The 15,277-nt window shown below is 42.1% G+C and overlaps 1 protein-coding gene across 7 annotated transcripts in view; it reads right to left on the minus strand.

The window, feature by feature from the left end:
- Window positions 1–15,277, minus strand: part of pcbp3 (poly(rC) binding protein 3) — a 177,645-nt gene that overhangs the window by 33,298 nt on the left and 129,070 nt on the right. For 5 of the 7 annotated variants that reach the window (XM_055871008.1, XM_055871007.1, XM_055871012.1 and 2 more), the window contains one exon: window positions 13,810–13,888. In XM_055871008.1, coding sequence (XP_055726983.1) covers window positions 13,810–13,888 — 79 coding nt within the window. The remainder of the gene's footprint in view (window positions 1–13,809; window positions 13,889–15,277) is intronic. The other 2 variants (XM_055871009.1, XM_055871011.1) reach the window with 1 other exon arrangement.

The raw sequence follows: 15,277 nt of genomic DNA on the forward strand, positions 1-15,277 counted from the left end.
TTCGACTTCATGCAGATGTAGAATCTTAATTTGATCCCCCTGTTGCAGGAAAACTTGTAGTGTATTTGAGGATTAAAAAGGCTTCTGAAGTTTGTAATTTCCACTTTGAAATTTCAGACTTGATTTTCCAATAGACAAAATGTATCAACCCTTACAAAAATGTCCATTAGTTATAATCAACATAATAATTAAAATGTCATGTTGCTGCAGGATTATTTTCCTGCTGTAGCAAACTGGCCCAAATTGAGATCCGTATTGTGGAAATATTTAATATAAAAAACAAGGAAATCACAATTTTGGCTGCACTGGGCCTTTAACAAGTAATGTTATTTTTTTCTCAAAAAGATAAGTATCAACATTATTGGCACCTGTTTTCAATGCCTCACCTTGCAAAGATAAGCCTTTTTCTAAAATGCTTTATGAGATTAGATGAGATGCATAAATCTTGACCATTCCTCCATACATAATCTTTCCAGATCCTTGCTATCCTTTGCTTGCTGCTAATGGACTGCTCGCTTCAATTCAAACCACAGCATTGGGCAAAAACTGTAAATATTAGGGGATATCTTTATATATTTCCGGATATCTGGCATTTTATTAGATATAAGGTGTGGACATGCTCCAGATACACATGTCCTTAAAACCCCTAGTCTAAGCCGGGGGTCATACCAAGATGGACATACCAAGGATCATTTAGCTATTTCATTTAGGACCTCTTTAGATATACATAAAAAATAACATCGAATTTGGCCTTACCGCTATTAGCCCATAGAAACACATTGAATAACAGATTCATACATGGAACCACAGATAGTCAAAGAATAAAATTAAAAGGAAGTTTGTTTTGAAGTGTCTGTCCTATATCTGAGAGATATAAGAAAGATCAGGAAATAATAAAACAAAAATATTTGACACATATTTAACAAATTGTTTTAGGAACTAAACTACTCCCATAGTGTATACTTCGATACTTAAAAAAAAACTGGTACCTTTCCATAGAGGGGTCATAATACTGTAGTTTGTAGGCCAAACCGTTCAGACACTACTGATGTTATCATGAGAAGACCGATTTTTCAGGATGTCTCATGGTCTGACAAACACAGCTGCAGCTCAGCTGCCTTTCACCACATATGCGGATGTGGTGTATTGAGACACAGCACATGCAAAAAAAAACATACCTGTGGCTTAAACAGAATGATTTTTATGGGGATTTTTTTATTATGCTAATTCGATTTTCATGGAGGCGCGAACATTGAATCTAGGGAGCTTAATTCCATATACGGAGCTAGGGTATTCTCCGTAATGGGACAGTTTATACTACATGCATTCAATCCGGACCTCCGAAATCTCCCTGCTGCCATTTGAGTCCAGGGAGATATCTGGGTTAAGATACGTTCAAGACACGCACCTGATGCGCATGCGCCCGTTTACATATTTGTTGAATATTCTAACTCCGGGAAGGGTGTCAACATGCTGACAAATCTAAGCCTTTATACTCAGGCATGAACGAATCCACGTTTTCAGAAATGTATCATATCTGTAGTCATTACCTGATAATTTATGTATCTGTATTTCTCAAAGAATTCATAATTTCAATAGATATCATTAAAATATATATGATTTACAAATTGTGTAATGTTTCATCCTTGTATGTCTCTGCTATTTCTGTTTCAGAAATGCAGCATAGCAAAACCACAGCTCCAATCATAAGTTTTTCTGGAAATATGCAAACGTAGGCCAATCTTTGCGTAAAATTATTTATTTAACATTTTTTTTTAGTTGCACACCCTCAATACCCCTGCCTGCCCTGTCTGTTATTATGGACGATGCGATGGGTGCTGATTGGGTCGTCAGTGGCAGTCTCTTGGTAATCCAGACCCAACATGGGGGTAGAGTGTTGGTCTGTGTCCACTCCAAACTGTCAATGGAAAAATCTAAATTGTGTCGATATTGCAAGAAAATATTGTTACTATACCTACTTCATTCATGACGAGAAAACTGACTGGAACTAGCTAGCTAAAAAAGGGAAGTCAATTGTATTATTTGTTAGCTAGACCAGTTAGCTTTTACATCCCTATTATTTTTGTATATATAGAACATAAAGTAGCTGCGTAAAGCGCAAGATTGTGAAAACAGAGGGAAAATGACACTTTTAATATTTCTCTATTATTCTTAAGAAAGAGCTCAACCAAAACAAAAAACAAATCTCTATGGAAAACGTGCAGGAAATCTAAAATGTGCGGCAGGTCAATTTGCTGGCTAAACACAGAACACAAAAATCGTATTGACTGCCCACCCTCGAAAGACAATCAGCCACCAAGTTGTCCTTACCGCAGACATGTTGAATTTTAAGGGGAAACTTCCGCAATATCAGATTCCGGTAATTTGTGGAACTAGTCCTTTGCAGGGAAACGAGAGGGGTTATGATCGGTATAGACCACTAGAGGGGTAGCTAGAGGGGTAGAGGCCGACACATACAGTGACTTCAAAAACGATTCATACCCCTTGATTTATTCCACATTTTGTTGTTTTACAGCCTGAATTCAACAAGGATTACATTTGCTTTCTTAACCATCTACACACAATACCACATAATGAAAAAGTGAAAACATGTTTTTGTAAATGTTTGCAAATGTATTGAAAATGAAAAGTGTACACAGCCCTGAGCCAATACATGTTATAATCACCTTTGTCAGCAATTAAAGCTGTGAATCTTTCTGGGTAAGTCTCTAAGAGCTGTGCACATCTGGATTATACAATATTTACACATTGTTATTTACAAAATTATTCAAGCTCTGTCAAGTTGGTTGTTGATCATTGCTAGACAACCATTTTCAAGTCTTGCCATAGATTTTCAATCCGATTTCAGTCAAAACTGTAACTAGGCCACACAGGAACATTCAATGTTGCCGTGGTAAGCAAATCTAGTGTATATTGGGGTTGTGGTTTAGGTCATTGTTCTGCTGAAGGTGAATTCATCTCCCCGTGTCTGGTGGAAAGCAGACTGAACCAGGTTTTCCTCTAGGATTTTGCATGTGTCTCCATTCCCTCTCTTTTTTATCCTGAAAAACTCCCCAGACCTTAACGATTACAAGTATACCCATAACATGATGCAGCCACTAGTATGCTGGAAAATATGGAGAGTGTTACTCAGCAATGTGTTCCTTGCCAACAGGATGCATGTTTTGTAATGTTTTTATTATGTACAGGCTTCCTGCACTTCACTGTCAATTAGGTTAGTATTGTGGAGTAACTACAATGTTGATGATCCATCCTCATTTTTCTCATATCACAGCCATTAAACTCTGTAACTGTTTTAAAGTCACCATTGGCCTCATGGTGAAATCCCTGGGTGGTTTTCTTCTTCTCCAGCAACTGAATTAGGAAGGATGCCTGTATCTTTGTAGTGACTGGGTTCATTGATACACCATCCAAAGTGTAATCAAACACTATTTTGGCACACAGAGTGAGTCCATGCAACTTATTATGTTATTATTCACATTTTTACACCTGCACTTATTTAGGTTTGCCAGAACAAATTGGTTGAATACTTATTGACTAAAGACATTTCAGATTTTCAGATTTTTTAAAAATTCATTTGTAAGAATTCAGGCTGTAACACAACACAATGTGGAAACATTCAAGGGGTGTGACTACTTTCTAATGCACTGAAAACATTTGAAGCGCTGAAATCAAATCAAATGTTATTTGTCACATGCGCCGAATATAACAGGTGTAGACCTTACTGTGAAATGCTTACTTACAAGCCCTTAACCAACAATGCAGTAAAAATCTAATCAATCAAAAAGTAACACGAATTTACATAACAATAACGAGGCTAAATACAGGGGATACCGGTACCGAGTCAATGTGCGGGCGTACAGGTTAGTCAAGCTAATTTGTAAAGTAACTATGCATAGATAATAAACAGAGAGTAGCAGCAGAGTAAAAACAAAGGGATAGTCCGGGTGGCCATTTGATTAGTTGTTCAGCAATCTTATGGCTTGGGGGTAGAAGCTGTTAAGAAGCCTTTTGGTCCTAGACTTGGCGCTCTGGTACCCCTTGCTGTGCAGTAGCAGAGAGCACAGTCTATGACTTGGGTGATTGGAGTCTTTGACAATTTTTTGGCCCTTCCTCTGACACCGCCTAGTATATAGGTCCTGGATGGTAGGAAGCTTGGCCTCAGTGATGTACTACCCTCTGTAGCACCTTACGGTCAAATGCCGAGCAGTTGCCATACCAGGTGAAGCAACAACCTGGGCAAAGTTCGGTGCAATTCCTGGCGAGAAGACAGGTCTGACTTTTCCTTGGCCCTTCCCGAGATACACTGTTGTGCGATGTGCATGACACACTCAAACGTGGCTCGGGCATTTCTTAAACCGAACAGAAGACAAAGGTAAGAAAACAACCCATCAGGGGTGACAAAAACAGACAGCTCTTTGGCGCCATAAGATAGAGGGACCTGTCAATATCCCTTCAGCAGATCAAACTTGCTAACGTACTTGGCAGCACCAACACAGTCTACACAATTGTTGACTCTGGGCAAAGGGTATGAGTCTGGCTTAGTAATGGCATTGTGTTTACGAAAAATCTGGGGGGAAAATGCAGAGACCCACCCGGCTGAGGTACTATTATACAGGGCTAATTCCACGGACTGTTGCCATGTTGTGCAATGCCGTGTGCAAGCATGAACTCCATCTCGCTGCAGAGTTTCTCTCTCTTTTCAGGATTCACTTGATAGACGCGCTGTTTATTTGGGGCAGAGTCCCCAACGTCATTGTCATGCTCTAGTAAATTTGTCTGAGTCAGCACATCTGAGAATATACCCTGGTATTCTAAAAGTAGTGCAGCAATGTCGCCTGTATCCCCTTTAGATAAGTGTACCAAAAAGCCATTATGGTTTTCCAGAGTTACTCAACCATACCACAGGCACAGGGAGAATCTGGCTTTCCTCATGCTCTCGATGAAGATGAGCGTCAACTGTGACGGCAGTGGCCACAGGCAGAGAATCACTACCAGTTCCCATCGACTTCTCCACCCATCCACAACAGGTGAAGTATGTCTTCAACATGTTAACATGACACAGCCTATTTTTCTTCTGCGCTCTGGTGTGGCGATGAGGTAATATCCAGATTGCAAACAACTTTGTTCTCTATGAGGTAAGGGCCATAAAAGCGAGCTTGCAACGGTGACACCAGGACGGTCAACAAAACCAGGACTTGGTCACCCACATCAAAAGTGCGACTTCGGGTCTTTTCGATCGTACCTTTCATTTTAATTTGCGCCTTCTCCAAATTCTCAATGGCAAACTCACAGGTGCAGCGCAATCTGTATCGAAAAGCGATACATTCTCCAACAGATTTGTTTTGGAGTATGAGGTGTTGTCCTGCATCAAACTTTCTCTCAGAAAGCTCAATAAAACTCTGACATAATGTCAAAAAATGCTTATTCTGACTGAAACCAAGAGACTCCTGGAACAACCTCTCATGGTGCAAATAGCACTAGGGGCACCCCTTCACACTGTCTTTCTTGAACTCAAAGCAGTAAGCACTCAACATACAGCTTTAAAGCTTTAAAGTCTGATGATATCTCTCAAGAGCACCTTGAGACTGGGTGATATGCACTAGAGGGGGAATGGAAAACACCCAACTGCTGAAGCACTTACTTGAAAATTGGACATGATATTTGAACCTTGGTCAGATTGCACTATCTGCAGAGCCTGAACATTGAAAATAATTTCACAGGTGCCTTAACAATTTGTTTTGCTAGCACAGACTGTAATATGTTCTTCAAATGGCATTGAGGAGTACACCACATCAATCATTGGCTTCATCAATAATTGCATCGATGAAGTCGTCCCCACTGTGACCGTACATACCCCAACCAGAAGCTATGGATTACAGGCAACATCTGCACTGAGTTAAAGGCTAGAGCTGCCCGGAAGCTTATAAGAAATTCCACTATGTCCTCTGACGAACCATCAAACAGGCAAAGCATCAATACAAGACTATGATTGAATCGTAATACACCGGCTCCGACGTTCGTCGGATGTGGCAGGGCTTGCAAACCATAACAGACTATAAAGGGAAGCACAGCCAATAGCTGCCCAGTGACACGAGCCTACCAGACGAGCTAAACTACTTCTATACTCGTTTCGAGGCAAATAACACTGAAACATATATGAGAGCACCAGCTGTTAAGGAAAAATGTGTGACCACGCTCTCCGCAGCAGATGCTTAAGACCTTTAAACAGGTCAACATTCACAAGGCCGCTGGGCCAGACGGATTACCAGGACGTGTTTTGCGAGCATGCCGCTGACCAACTGGCAAGTGTCTTCACTGACGTTTTCAACCTCTCCCTGTCCGAGTCTGTAATACCAACATGTTTCAACCAGACCACCATAGTGCCTGTGTCCAAGAACACTAAGGTAACCTGCTTAAATGACTACCAAACCGTAGCACTCAAGTCTGTAGCCATGAAGTGCTTTGAAAGGCAGGTCATGGCTCACATCAACACCATCATCCCAGAAACCCTAGACCCACTCCAACATTCCTACCGCCCCAACAGATCCACAGACGATGCAATCTCTATTGCACTCCACACTGCCCTTTTCCATCTGGACAAATGCAACACCTATGTGAGAATGCTATTCATTGACTACAGCTCAGCGTTCAACACCATAGTGCACTCAAAGCTCATCAATAAGCTAAGGACCCTAGGACTAAACACCTCCCTCTGTAAATGGATCCTGGACTTCCTGACGGGCCGCCCCCCCAGGTGGTAAGGTTAGGTAACAACACATCCGCCACGCTGATCCTCAACACAGGGGCCCGTCAGGGGTGCGTGCTCAGTCCCGTCCTGTACTCCCTGTTCACTCATGACTGCACGGCCAGGCACGACTCCAACACCATCATTAAATTTGCAGAAGACACAACAGTGGTAGGCCTAATCACCGACAACGACGAGACAGCCTATAGGGAGGAGGTCAGAGTATGGTGCCAAGAAAAAAACCTCTCCCTCAACGTGATCAAGACAAAGGAGATGTTTGTGGACGACAGGAAAAAGAGGACCGAGCACGCCCCCATTCTCATCGACGGGGCTGCAGCGGAGCAGGTTGAGAGCTTCAAGTTCCTTGGTGTCCACATCACCGACAAACTGACATGGTGCAAGCGCACCAAGACAGTCGTGAAGAGGGCAGGACAAAACCTATTCCCCCTCAGGAGCCTGAAAAGATTTGGCATGGGTCCTCAGATCCTCAAAAGGTCTCCGACAGAGGACCCATGCCAAATCTTTTCAGTCGTAGCCATGATTTTCCTCAGAATGGTCAAGAGAATTTGGCTAAAGGACCAACACAGTCCACCAGAACCATGTTGGAAAGGTTTGTCAAAAGCATGTATAGGCTGCAAAGATGCAACCGGAACAGTATGATTGGGTTTACCCGTCAGCTGGCAAACGTGACAGGATGTACAGTAAGCTACAACATAATTTTTCAGACCAGGCCATAAGAAGTTATGCGTCTTGTTAACCCCAATAGGGCCTACCATACTACCATTGTGAGCCAACCTCAGTATCTCTTGTCAGAGTGTAACTCCACCAATTGGCTTGCCCAGAAGTGACATGAGAATGCCATTTCCTCATCAGAACATCATCTCTGTCAAAGTACCCCACAAACTTCATCAAATTCCTCTTCTGGACGTATTGCACCAAAAAGATGGGAGAGATAAGCATCTTTTCTCTATTTTGAAATCAGCTGCTTCCTAGACATCGAAGTGTGAACTGTAGGGACCCTCTCTTCTTTCAGATTCCTACTAACTCGCTCACCTTTGGGACTTTTCAAAAGGAGAGGTCAACTCTGGAGGGATTACCGAAGTCCGGACCACACCTAAACATCACAGACAGGACAAACGTGGTGGGATCGATGACATCCTCCTCAACAATAGACTTCCTTTCAGCAATCTTCTTAGTCACGGCACATGTAACAGCACATGCTGGGAACACTGTAGGGTTTTATTTGATAACCCGTCAGGTTCCTCTACTCTGGGCACCTTACAAAACGAGAAGATTTGGCGCAACCTTCCCACCAGCCAAATCGTTGCCCAAAATGAATGAGGCCTCTTTTATGTAGGCTAGCTTCACTCCAACGACCACAGGACCAGAAACAAGATCAGACTCGAGTTTCACTGCATGGATGGTTCACTACATGGATGGACTGCATGGAACTACCATGCAGCCCACCTCCACGCCTTGAACTAACACATTGTAACTAGTTGCAAAAGTTTCAAAGGCAAAACACCCTCCACAATGAAGGACTCGGCTGACCTAGTGTCCCGCAGTATCTTTCAAGACTGCTTGACAGTATCACCACTCTACAGAGACACAAACCCGTCTGAAACAAAGGGTTCATACAAGTCTGACCAAAAAGCTTGTTTAGGAGATAAACCAGTCCCATCCAGAGACTTAATGGGCGGGAGGGCTCCCACAAGAAGAAACTGCTTTTTCTCTATCTCATGTTCTGCTTTAATTTAGGACAGTGTGGCCTTTCTCATGACAGTAATGACAAATTGGTGGATACAAGGAACCAGTTTTCTGCCCACCCCTGTCTTTGGGCACTGGAGAAAAAGACTGAAGCTTTGTAGTGAGAGTTGACTTCTCTGGAATTTTTTTTGTGTAGGGATAGGTACTTGGTGCCTTGCTTGTGACAGTAGTTTTATATGTCAACACAAATGTATCTGCAAGGACCGCAACTTTCTCGAGTGTGAGATCCTTGTGCTCATTAGTGAAAGACACTCTTGAATTGCCCAAGAAGCACCCCAATGATGAAAAAAACTTGTTCCCTTGAGAATTCAACATGACTTTGCTATTCTGTTTTTTGAAATGTACGGAACTGTTGTCTGTATGCCTCTGGGACCAACTCGTAAGCCTGAAGGATAGCAACTTTAACAGAGCCAGAATCGTATCTCAAGAGATAAAGCGGCGTACACTTTCTGAGCTTTTCCCAGAAGACTACTTTGTAGGAGCATGACCAGATATTGCGTGGCTACTTGAAGGACGTGGCAATTCACTCAAACGGTGTAAAATATACGTCCACCTCCTTTTTGTTGAAAGGTGGGACAAGCTGGCTGTTCCGACTAAGATCAAACTGCTGAGGGGGCAGGACGGCTTGTCTGGATTCGGAGTACTTCCAGATTACCTCTTTAAATCGGATGGCATGCACACGTTCTTCATCTTCTCCGTACTATGGTGGGGAAAGTTACAAACTCTGTTATGCACATGCACTGTATAAGCCTTAAACCTGCACATTTCCACCGTCTGTTTCTGTCATGTACGAAGAAGCTAGTGTTTTTCCTCACTTGTTTTGAGTAACTTAGTCATGTGGCCAAAGACAAAGGGCCGTCTGAGAGTGACCGGTTTTTGGTCCATCCTGTTCTTTGCGTATCTTTCAAGGGCACAGCTGTGTGGAGATATGAAGAGAACAGAGGCTAGCTTAAGCAGCAGCGATAATTCTATCAGCAGAAAAGAGCAACAAAATTTCTGTTATCACTTGGTTGTACTCCATGTTCCCATCATGATCTCACACATCTGCTAAACTTCCACGTAGACAAAGGTTATAAAAGCTGAGACTCAACTATGGTTCGCTGGGCCCTTAACTCCGCACTGTTGATTGGATTGTTAACTGCTCCAGATATGATGATAAAAGTTGTTGTTTGAAGAATCTACAGTCTCTTCCTTTCTGGATAGAATTTCCACGACATTACATTCTGGCTGCACATTCTTTTTCTTTTTCTACTCGTACTAACTCAAGTTCCTTTTTCTTGCACTCAAACTCCAACTTCCGTTGCTCCAATTTTGCCTGTAGTTCAACTCCCGCAGCTGCATGTCTAAAGGGATTTCTCTACTCCCCGTAAGACCCTTTTCATCATCATCACCCTCTCTCTCTGGGAGGATTTCCATCTCCACCAAAGCAGCATCAAGTAACTCTTTGGCTACTGCTTTTGAATTGGCAGATGTCATACTGATGTCATAATGCTTTGCAATGTTGAGTAGATTCACCTTCGCCCAATTATCTAGTATCTCCCAAGTAGGTGTTTCCACAAATGCTCACAAATTAAAGCCCTTGTTTTTCCCCCCTGTGTGCTTATGAAACTTTTACCAACCCTATAACCCTATGTTGGTTGGTAGTGACAGAAACTCTACAACAATAGTATTGTTTGAACACTCAAATATTTGAGCACAGTAGAGCTTCAGACTAGGTGATTAGAGCGAACACCATAATAATGTGACTACTAGGATAGGAAACAGGATCATTGACGAGCCCCCATTTTTGTTACGTTCCCTAAAAAATAACCCAAAGTATTGTTGCTCAACAGAAAAGGGGAAATAACAACCAGTCACTTACAACCAAGCGAAACAGGTGTGGTTTTAGAAGTGGTTCCGAAAGGAATCCATAGTTTTTTTTGATGGGGTGCTGGCCAAGTAAATCGAGTAGGGTCTTTAAAAGACACCAACCATGGACACCCACTGGATTTGCCTGAGAACAGAGTAACCCATACCAACTTAGGAAATCGAGTACAAATGGATATGAAGAAAAACTGAATAGGGGAGGATGAAGGCTTCGTTCGGCTCTCTAAGGTGGAAGAGATAACATGACATGTAGCTTTTCCAACATCTCTCCCCACCTGATGGACAGGGCTAGCAGGTCTTAAATACCAGCTCGGCAAGTACAGTTAAAACAGATACTGGCTAACGAGGTGACTCCAATCAGTACACGCCACAACGTGTTCAGTGTCGACCCATCATTTTGGGCTTGTCTGTTTTGTATGTTAATTAATACTTGTCACATATCATTTTACAAACAATGTAAAACATATATACGTATATATCATTGACTTAATAAAGCCGCATACAAACATGGTCTCTTTTTTGTTTTCTTGAGTAAGGCAGCTCCAAAATGCTGATGTTTCAGCCTAGCTCAGTGTTTTCTGTGGTGGTGGCGCAAGCCAGCAGAAAATACAGAGGGTTCGCCGTGATTGTCTCAGTGTTCTGTCTCTCATGGGGACACTACGTAACCGCCAAGTCCAAGGGTAGAGGTAGAAAATTCAAGCCCCTTGGGTGCTGCCATAGATTTACATTAGAAGTGCCCATCCAAGAAGGATCAAGGTAATTGGCCACAGATAGAATTACTTCAAATCACGTTATATGTACAGTAGCTTTGATTTGACTGATCATGTCAACATCATACTTTCAAAATCTTAGCTAGCAGTCATCATCATGAATCAAGTAGACAATCTACTGGCAAATCCTTTTTAATCCTTGTCACATGAAGAGAACTAATGAAGAGAAATGACAGATAAAATGTATCGGTGCTCATCACTCATTGGACATAAACATTACATAAGTTGGAAATCGCAAATTCAACAGTGAGTGGTTTGGAAGGAGTCAGTGACAGTGGCTAACTGCAAGCATTGCAAAGCAGACCCATGGGGCGGGGCACAATTGGCCCAGTGTCATCCGGATTAGGAGAGGGTTTGGTCGGCAAGGATGTTCTTGTCCCATCGCACTCTAGCAACTCCTGTGGCGGGCCAGGCGCAATGCACGCTGACACGGTTGCCAAGTGTACAGTGTTTCCTCCGTCACGTTGGTGTGGCTGGCTTCCAGGTTAAGCAGGCATTGTGTCAAGAAGCAGTGCCGCTTGGCTGGGTTGTGTTTCGGAGGACGCACGGCTCTCGACCTTCGCCTCTCCTAAGTCCGTACTGGAGACAAGACTGTAACTACCAATTGGAAAAAGGGGTCATCCAACTGGGAATTGTAAATCCGGCCCCTTTCTAGAGTTACGACCTGAAGATCAATGACGTCATCCTGATTCAACCTTGTTTTTTTCCAGAGTTCCCAGTTGTTTTGAAAGCACCATAAATCCAGAGAATGCCATACTTTGATGACAGGCCCTAACAGTTTGTGGGCACCGCTATAGTGCAATTAATGTATTTTTTAGTGTTGTGAAGTGGCTTTGCTGGCATGCATCCCACTTATTTTTTGTTGCCCCACCAAGATTTACATGGTAAAATTGGCCCTGAACGTGTTAAGTTACTAGGTACACAAGCTAAAATGGAGAGAAAAACCAAAGCCTGTAACAATGTGTGTGGCCGAAGAGTTGTATTTTCATGTCATCTTACCATAGCACGGATTTTAATCTAAGTGCCAAAGCCGTTTATCAAACTTCAGGTGTTTACAATTGTTGGATGACATGAAAATGGAGCTCTTTGGCCACGCACACAAGTGGTGGGTTTGGTGGCGAAATAAGGTTGCATAAGCAGAAAAGAACCCCATACCTACTGTAAAATATGGTGCTGTACCTTTGATGTTATGGGGCTATTTTGCTTTCACTTGTCCTTGGACCCGTGTTAAGGTGAATGACATCATGAACTTTACCCAGAACCAGGACATTTTAGCCAAAAACCTGGTTGCCTCTGCCAGGAGGCTGAAACTTGGCACCAAGTGGATTTACCAGGGAGACAATAACCCCAAGAACAAATAATCCACACATTAATGGTTAATTGACAACAAATTCAACATTTTCCAATGGTCAGTCCCCTGAACTTGAACACCATTGAAAACCTGTGGTTTGAATTGAAGAGGGCAGTCCATAAGCGCAGGTGAAGGATATCAACGATCTGGAAGGATTCTGTATGGAGGAATGGTCCCAATGTGTTCTCCAATCTCATAAAACATTTTAGAAAAAGGCTCAGTGCCATTATCCTCGCAAGGTGAGTTATTGAAAAGTATTGAAAACTGGGGTGGCAATAATTTTGACCACTTTTTCGAGAAAAAATATAGCACTTGTTAAACAAAACCTCTTTCTCTGAGTAATTGTAACAGTATAAAATACCATAATTTCCCGTACAAATATTCTTTATTTTTACAGTATTTTTTGCTCATCTTTATCAAGGGTGTAATTTAATAAGTTACAATAATAATTACAATAATTTTGGACCCCACTGTACAGTCAGTCAGGTGTTTGTGAAAGAGAGTACGAGGTTATGTAGGCCTATTGTTTGGTGCATTGCCTGCTCTGAAAGAAAAGTACAAAATAGTGATTTCACCGTCAAATAAAGTGCAACCGGCTTGCTTTTTTCAAATTGGAAGAACATTGACAGCTGGATGTTTTTGATGGTGTTCCTCCTCGTGATTCTCAGCATCTGTTTTGAAAGGCATTTAGGAATCAGGAACTCTGAAACGTAGGGTCAATAAGACCCTTTGAGGGGCCTGAAAAGCTGGTTGTTGTTTTAGTCAATCAATCCTGTCCTGTATAAAATGGTAATCGTCAAGTCCTTGTAGATGACACTGGTGGAAAGAGGAATCAAACGGCGCCATCTTTATTCATGAGACCTTGTTTGTGTCCTTTACAAATACCGGATTTTTACATTATATGAGGACAATAATCTTAGTACTGAAGTCCAAGCCATACAATACAGATGCAGGAGACTTGAGTTGTCCTCTGTCCATGTGTCTGTCCTTTTCATATTAACTGGGAACTAACTAAATCTCAAAAGAGACCATAGCTGGGATGTAGCATATAGTTGTCGCCAGATGGTATTTCAAAATAAGAGTCCTCATGCGTGACAAAATATCAACCAAAGACCCTCTCTGGTTGACCAAATGAAGGCAGGGCCAAACAAAAAGCCAAGCTTGGGAGAAAAGTCACCACCAGAGACATGGGGAAAGAGAGGAAAGAGAGAAGAAGAAGAAAGAGACGACAGTGCCTACAGATACAAAAAGAAGGAAGTGTTGAGAGAGGGCTTGTGGGTACGTACCAGGGAAAGCAGGGGTGGTCTGTCCGAGGGGGGTAAAGGGGGTTTGCTGCATAGCCAACTGGTGGAGCTTGGTCAACTGCTGAGGGGGGTAGGAGCGACAGTAGAACTAAGAGGTTATTGTAAGGTCACACAAGGTCACACCGACGAGAAATCAAAAACTTAAAACTAGAACAGTGAGGAGAAACAGTGAGGAGAGGAGGCATGACACATGGTGGTGGGAGTTGAGAGAGCAAAAGAGAGAGAGAGACAGACAGACAGACAGACAGACAGACAGACAGACAGACAGACAGACAGGCAGGCAGACAGGCAGACAGACAGACAGACAGACAGACAGACAGCGAGAGCGTGAGCGAGAGAGAAAGAGAACTTGAGAAGGACTTAGCCCAATGTGGTTGAGATGGGGTGTTACATTCGCTGCTGTATCCAGTTTGTAATAGCAGATGGATTGCATAATCAACAGAGATGCAGCTTTTTCATATAATATAGACAATCATTTGTGGTTATTAGTTTAAGCACAGTATGTTTTTCTATTGTTGTGACTTAAATGGAGATGCAGCTTTTTCACAGGAAAAGATCAACACAGACAACATGTTGGATTATAATATGTTCCATTGATTGGTAATGAAGACATCAACTAACTTCTTAACATTCTAATTGAATGCATTTAGCTGTGATGCAATGTATGTGCGAACACTTCAATCTGGTTGGTTTTCTGGTTAAAGGTCCAGTAATTAGAGTTTTTTTGCAACATTTATCAAAACGTCGGACTCACTTCCGAAATTGTCTGATTAAATAAATATACCTCAATACATGGTTGTAGGCTCCAATGTTATGGTGCCTAGGGTTGGAGTCTAATGGTTAACATACAGTAAATACTGCAATTGCAATCACAAACCTTATGAGCTAGACTTAAGTTTATGCAATTAGACAAGCTAAGGAAAGAAATAATGACCTGAATGAAAGAATGTTTCAATGTTTTATTTAAGATTAGCCATGACCGGTTTGGGGCTGAAACTGTGTTTAAATTTAGAACACAGAGAACACAGAACAATGTGATCTGACATGCATTGGCCAGTAACTTAAATCTATGTGAGATCCTTGTTTGTCATTTATTGTTGTTGCATCTAAAACTTCAAAAAACTTAACAACTCCTTGATTCAAAACTGTATTCAGGTAACTTTGGGGAAAATCGATGGTGCGTAACCATGATGGAACGATATGCTCGTCTTACAACGTGGATGCCACATCAGTCCGAAATTCACAAATCCTGTATTTGTTCTTTACAATGAATAATCTAGTAACATACAGTATAACTCAAGATTGACCACTCAAACCATTTCTTACAGTAAACCAGAGATGGGCAACCTTGCAAAGACCAACAAGACAACCTTCATGGGCCTGGCTGTCAGTCCAACAACACTTGGCCCATATAAAACTTTGCAATTGACAATTTTCCCTCACTGTCTAT

Source organism: Salvelinus fontinalis, chromosome 19 (assembly GCF_029448725.1).
Source record: "Salvelinus fontinalis isolate EN_2023a chromosome 19, ASM2944872v1, whole genome shotgun sequence".
Lineage (NCBI taxonomy): Eukaryota > Metazoa > Chordata > Actinopteri > Salmoniformes > Salmonidae > Salvelinus > Salvelinus fontinalis.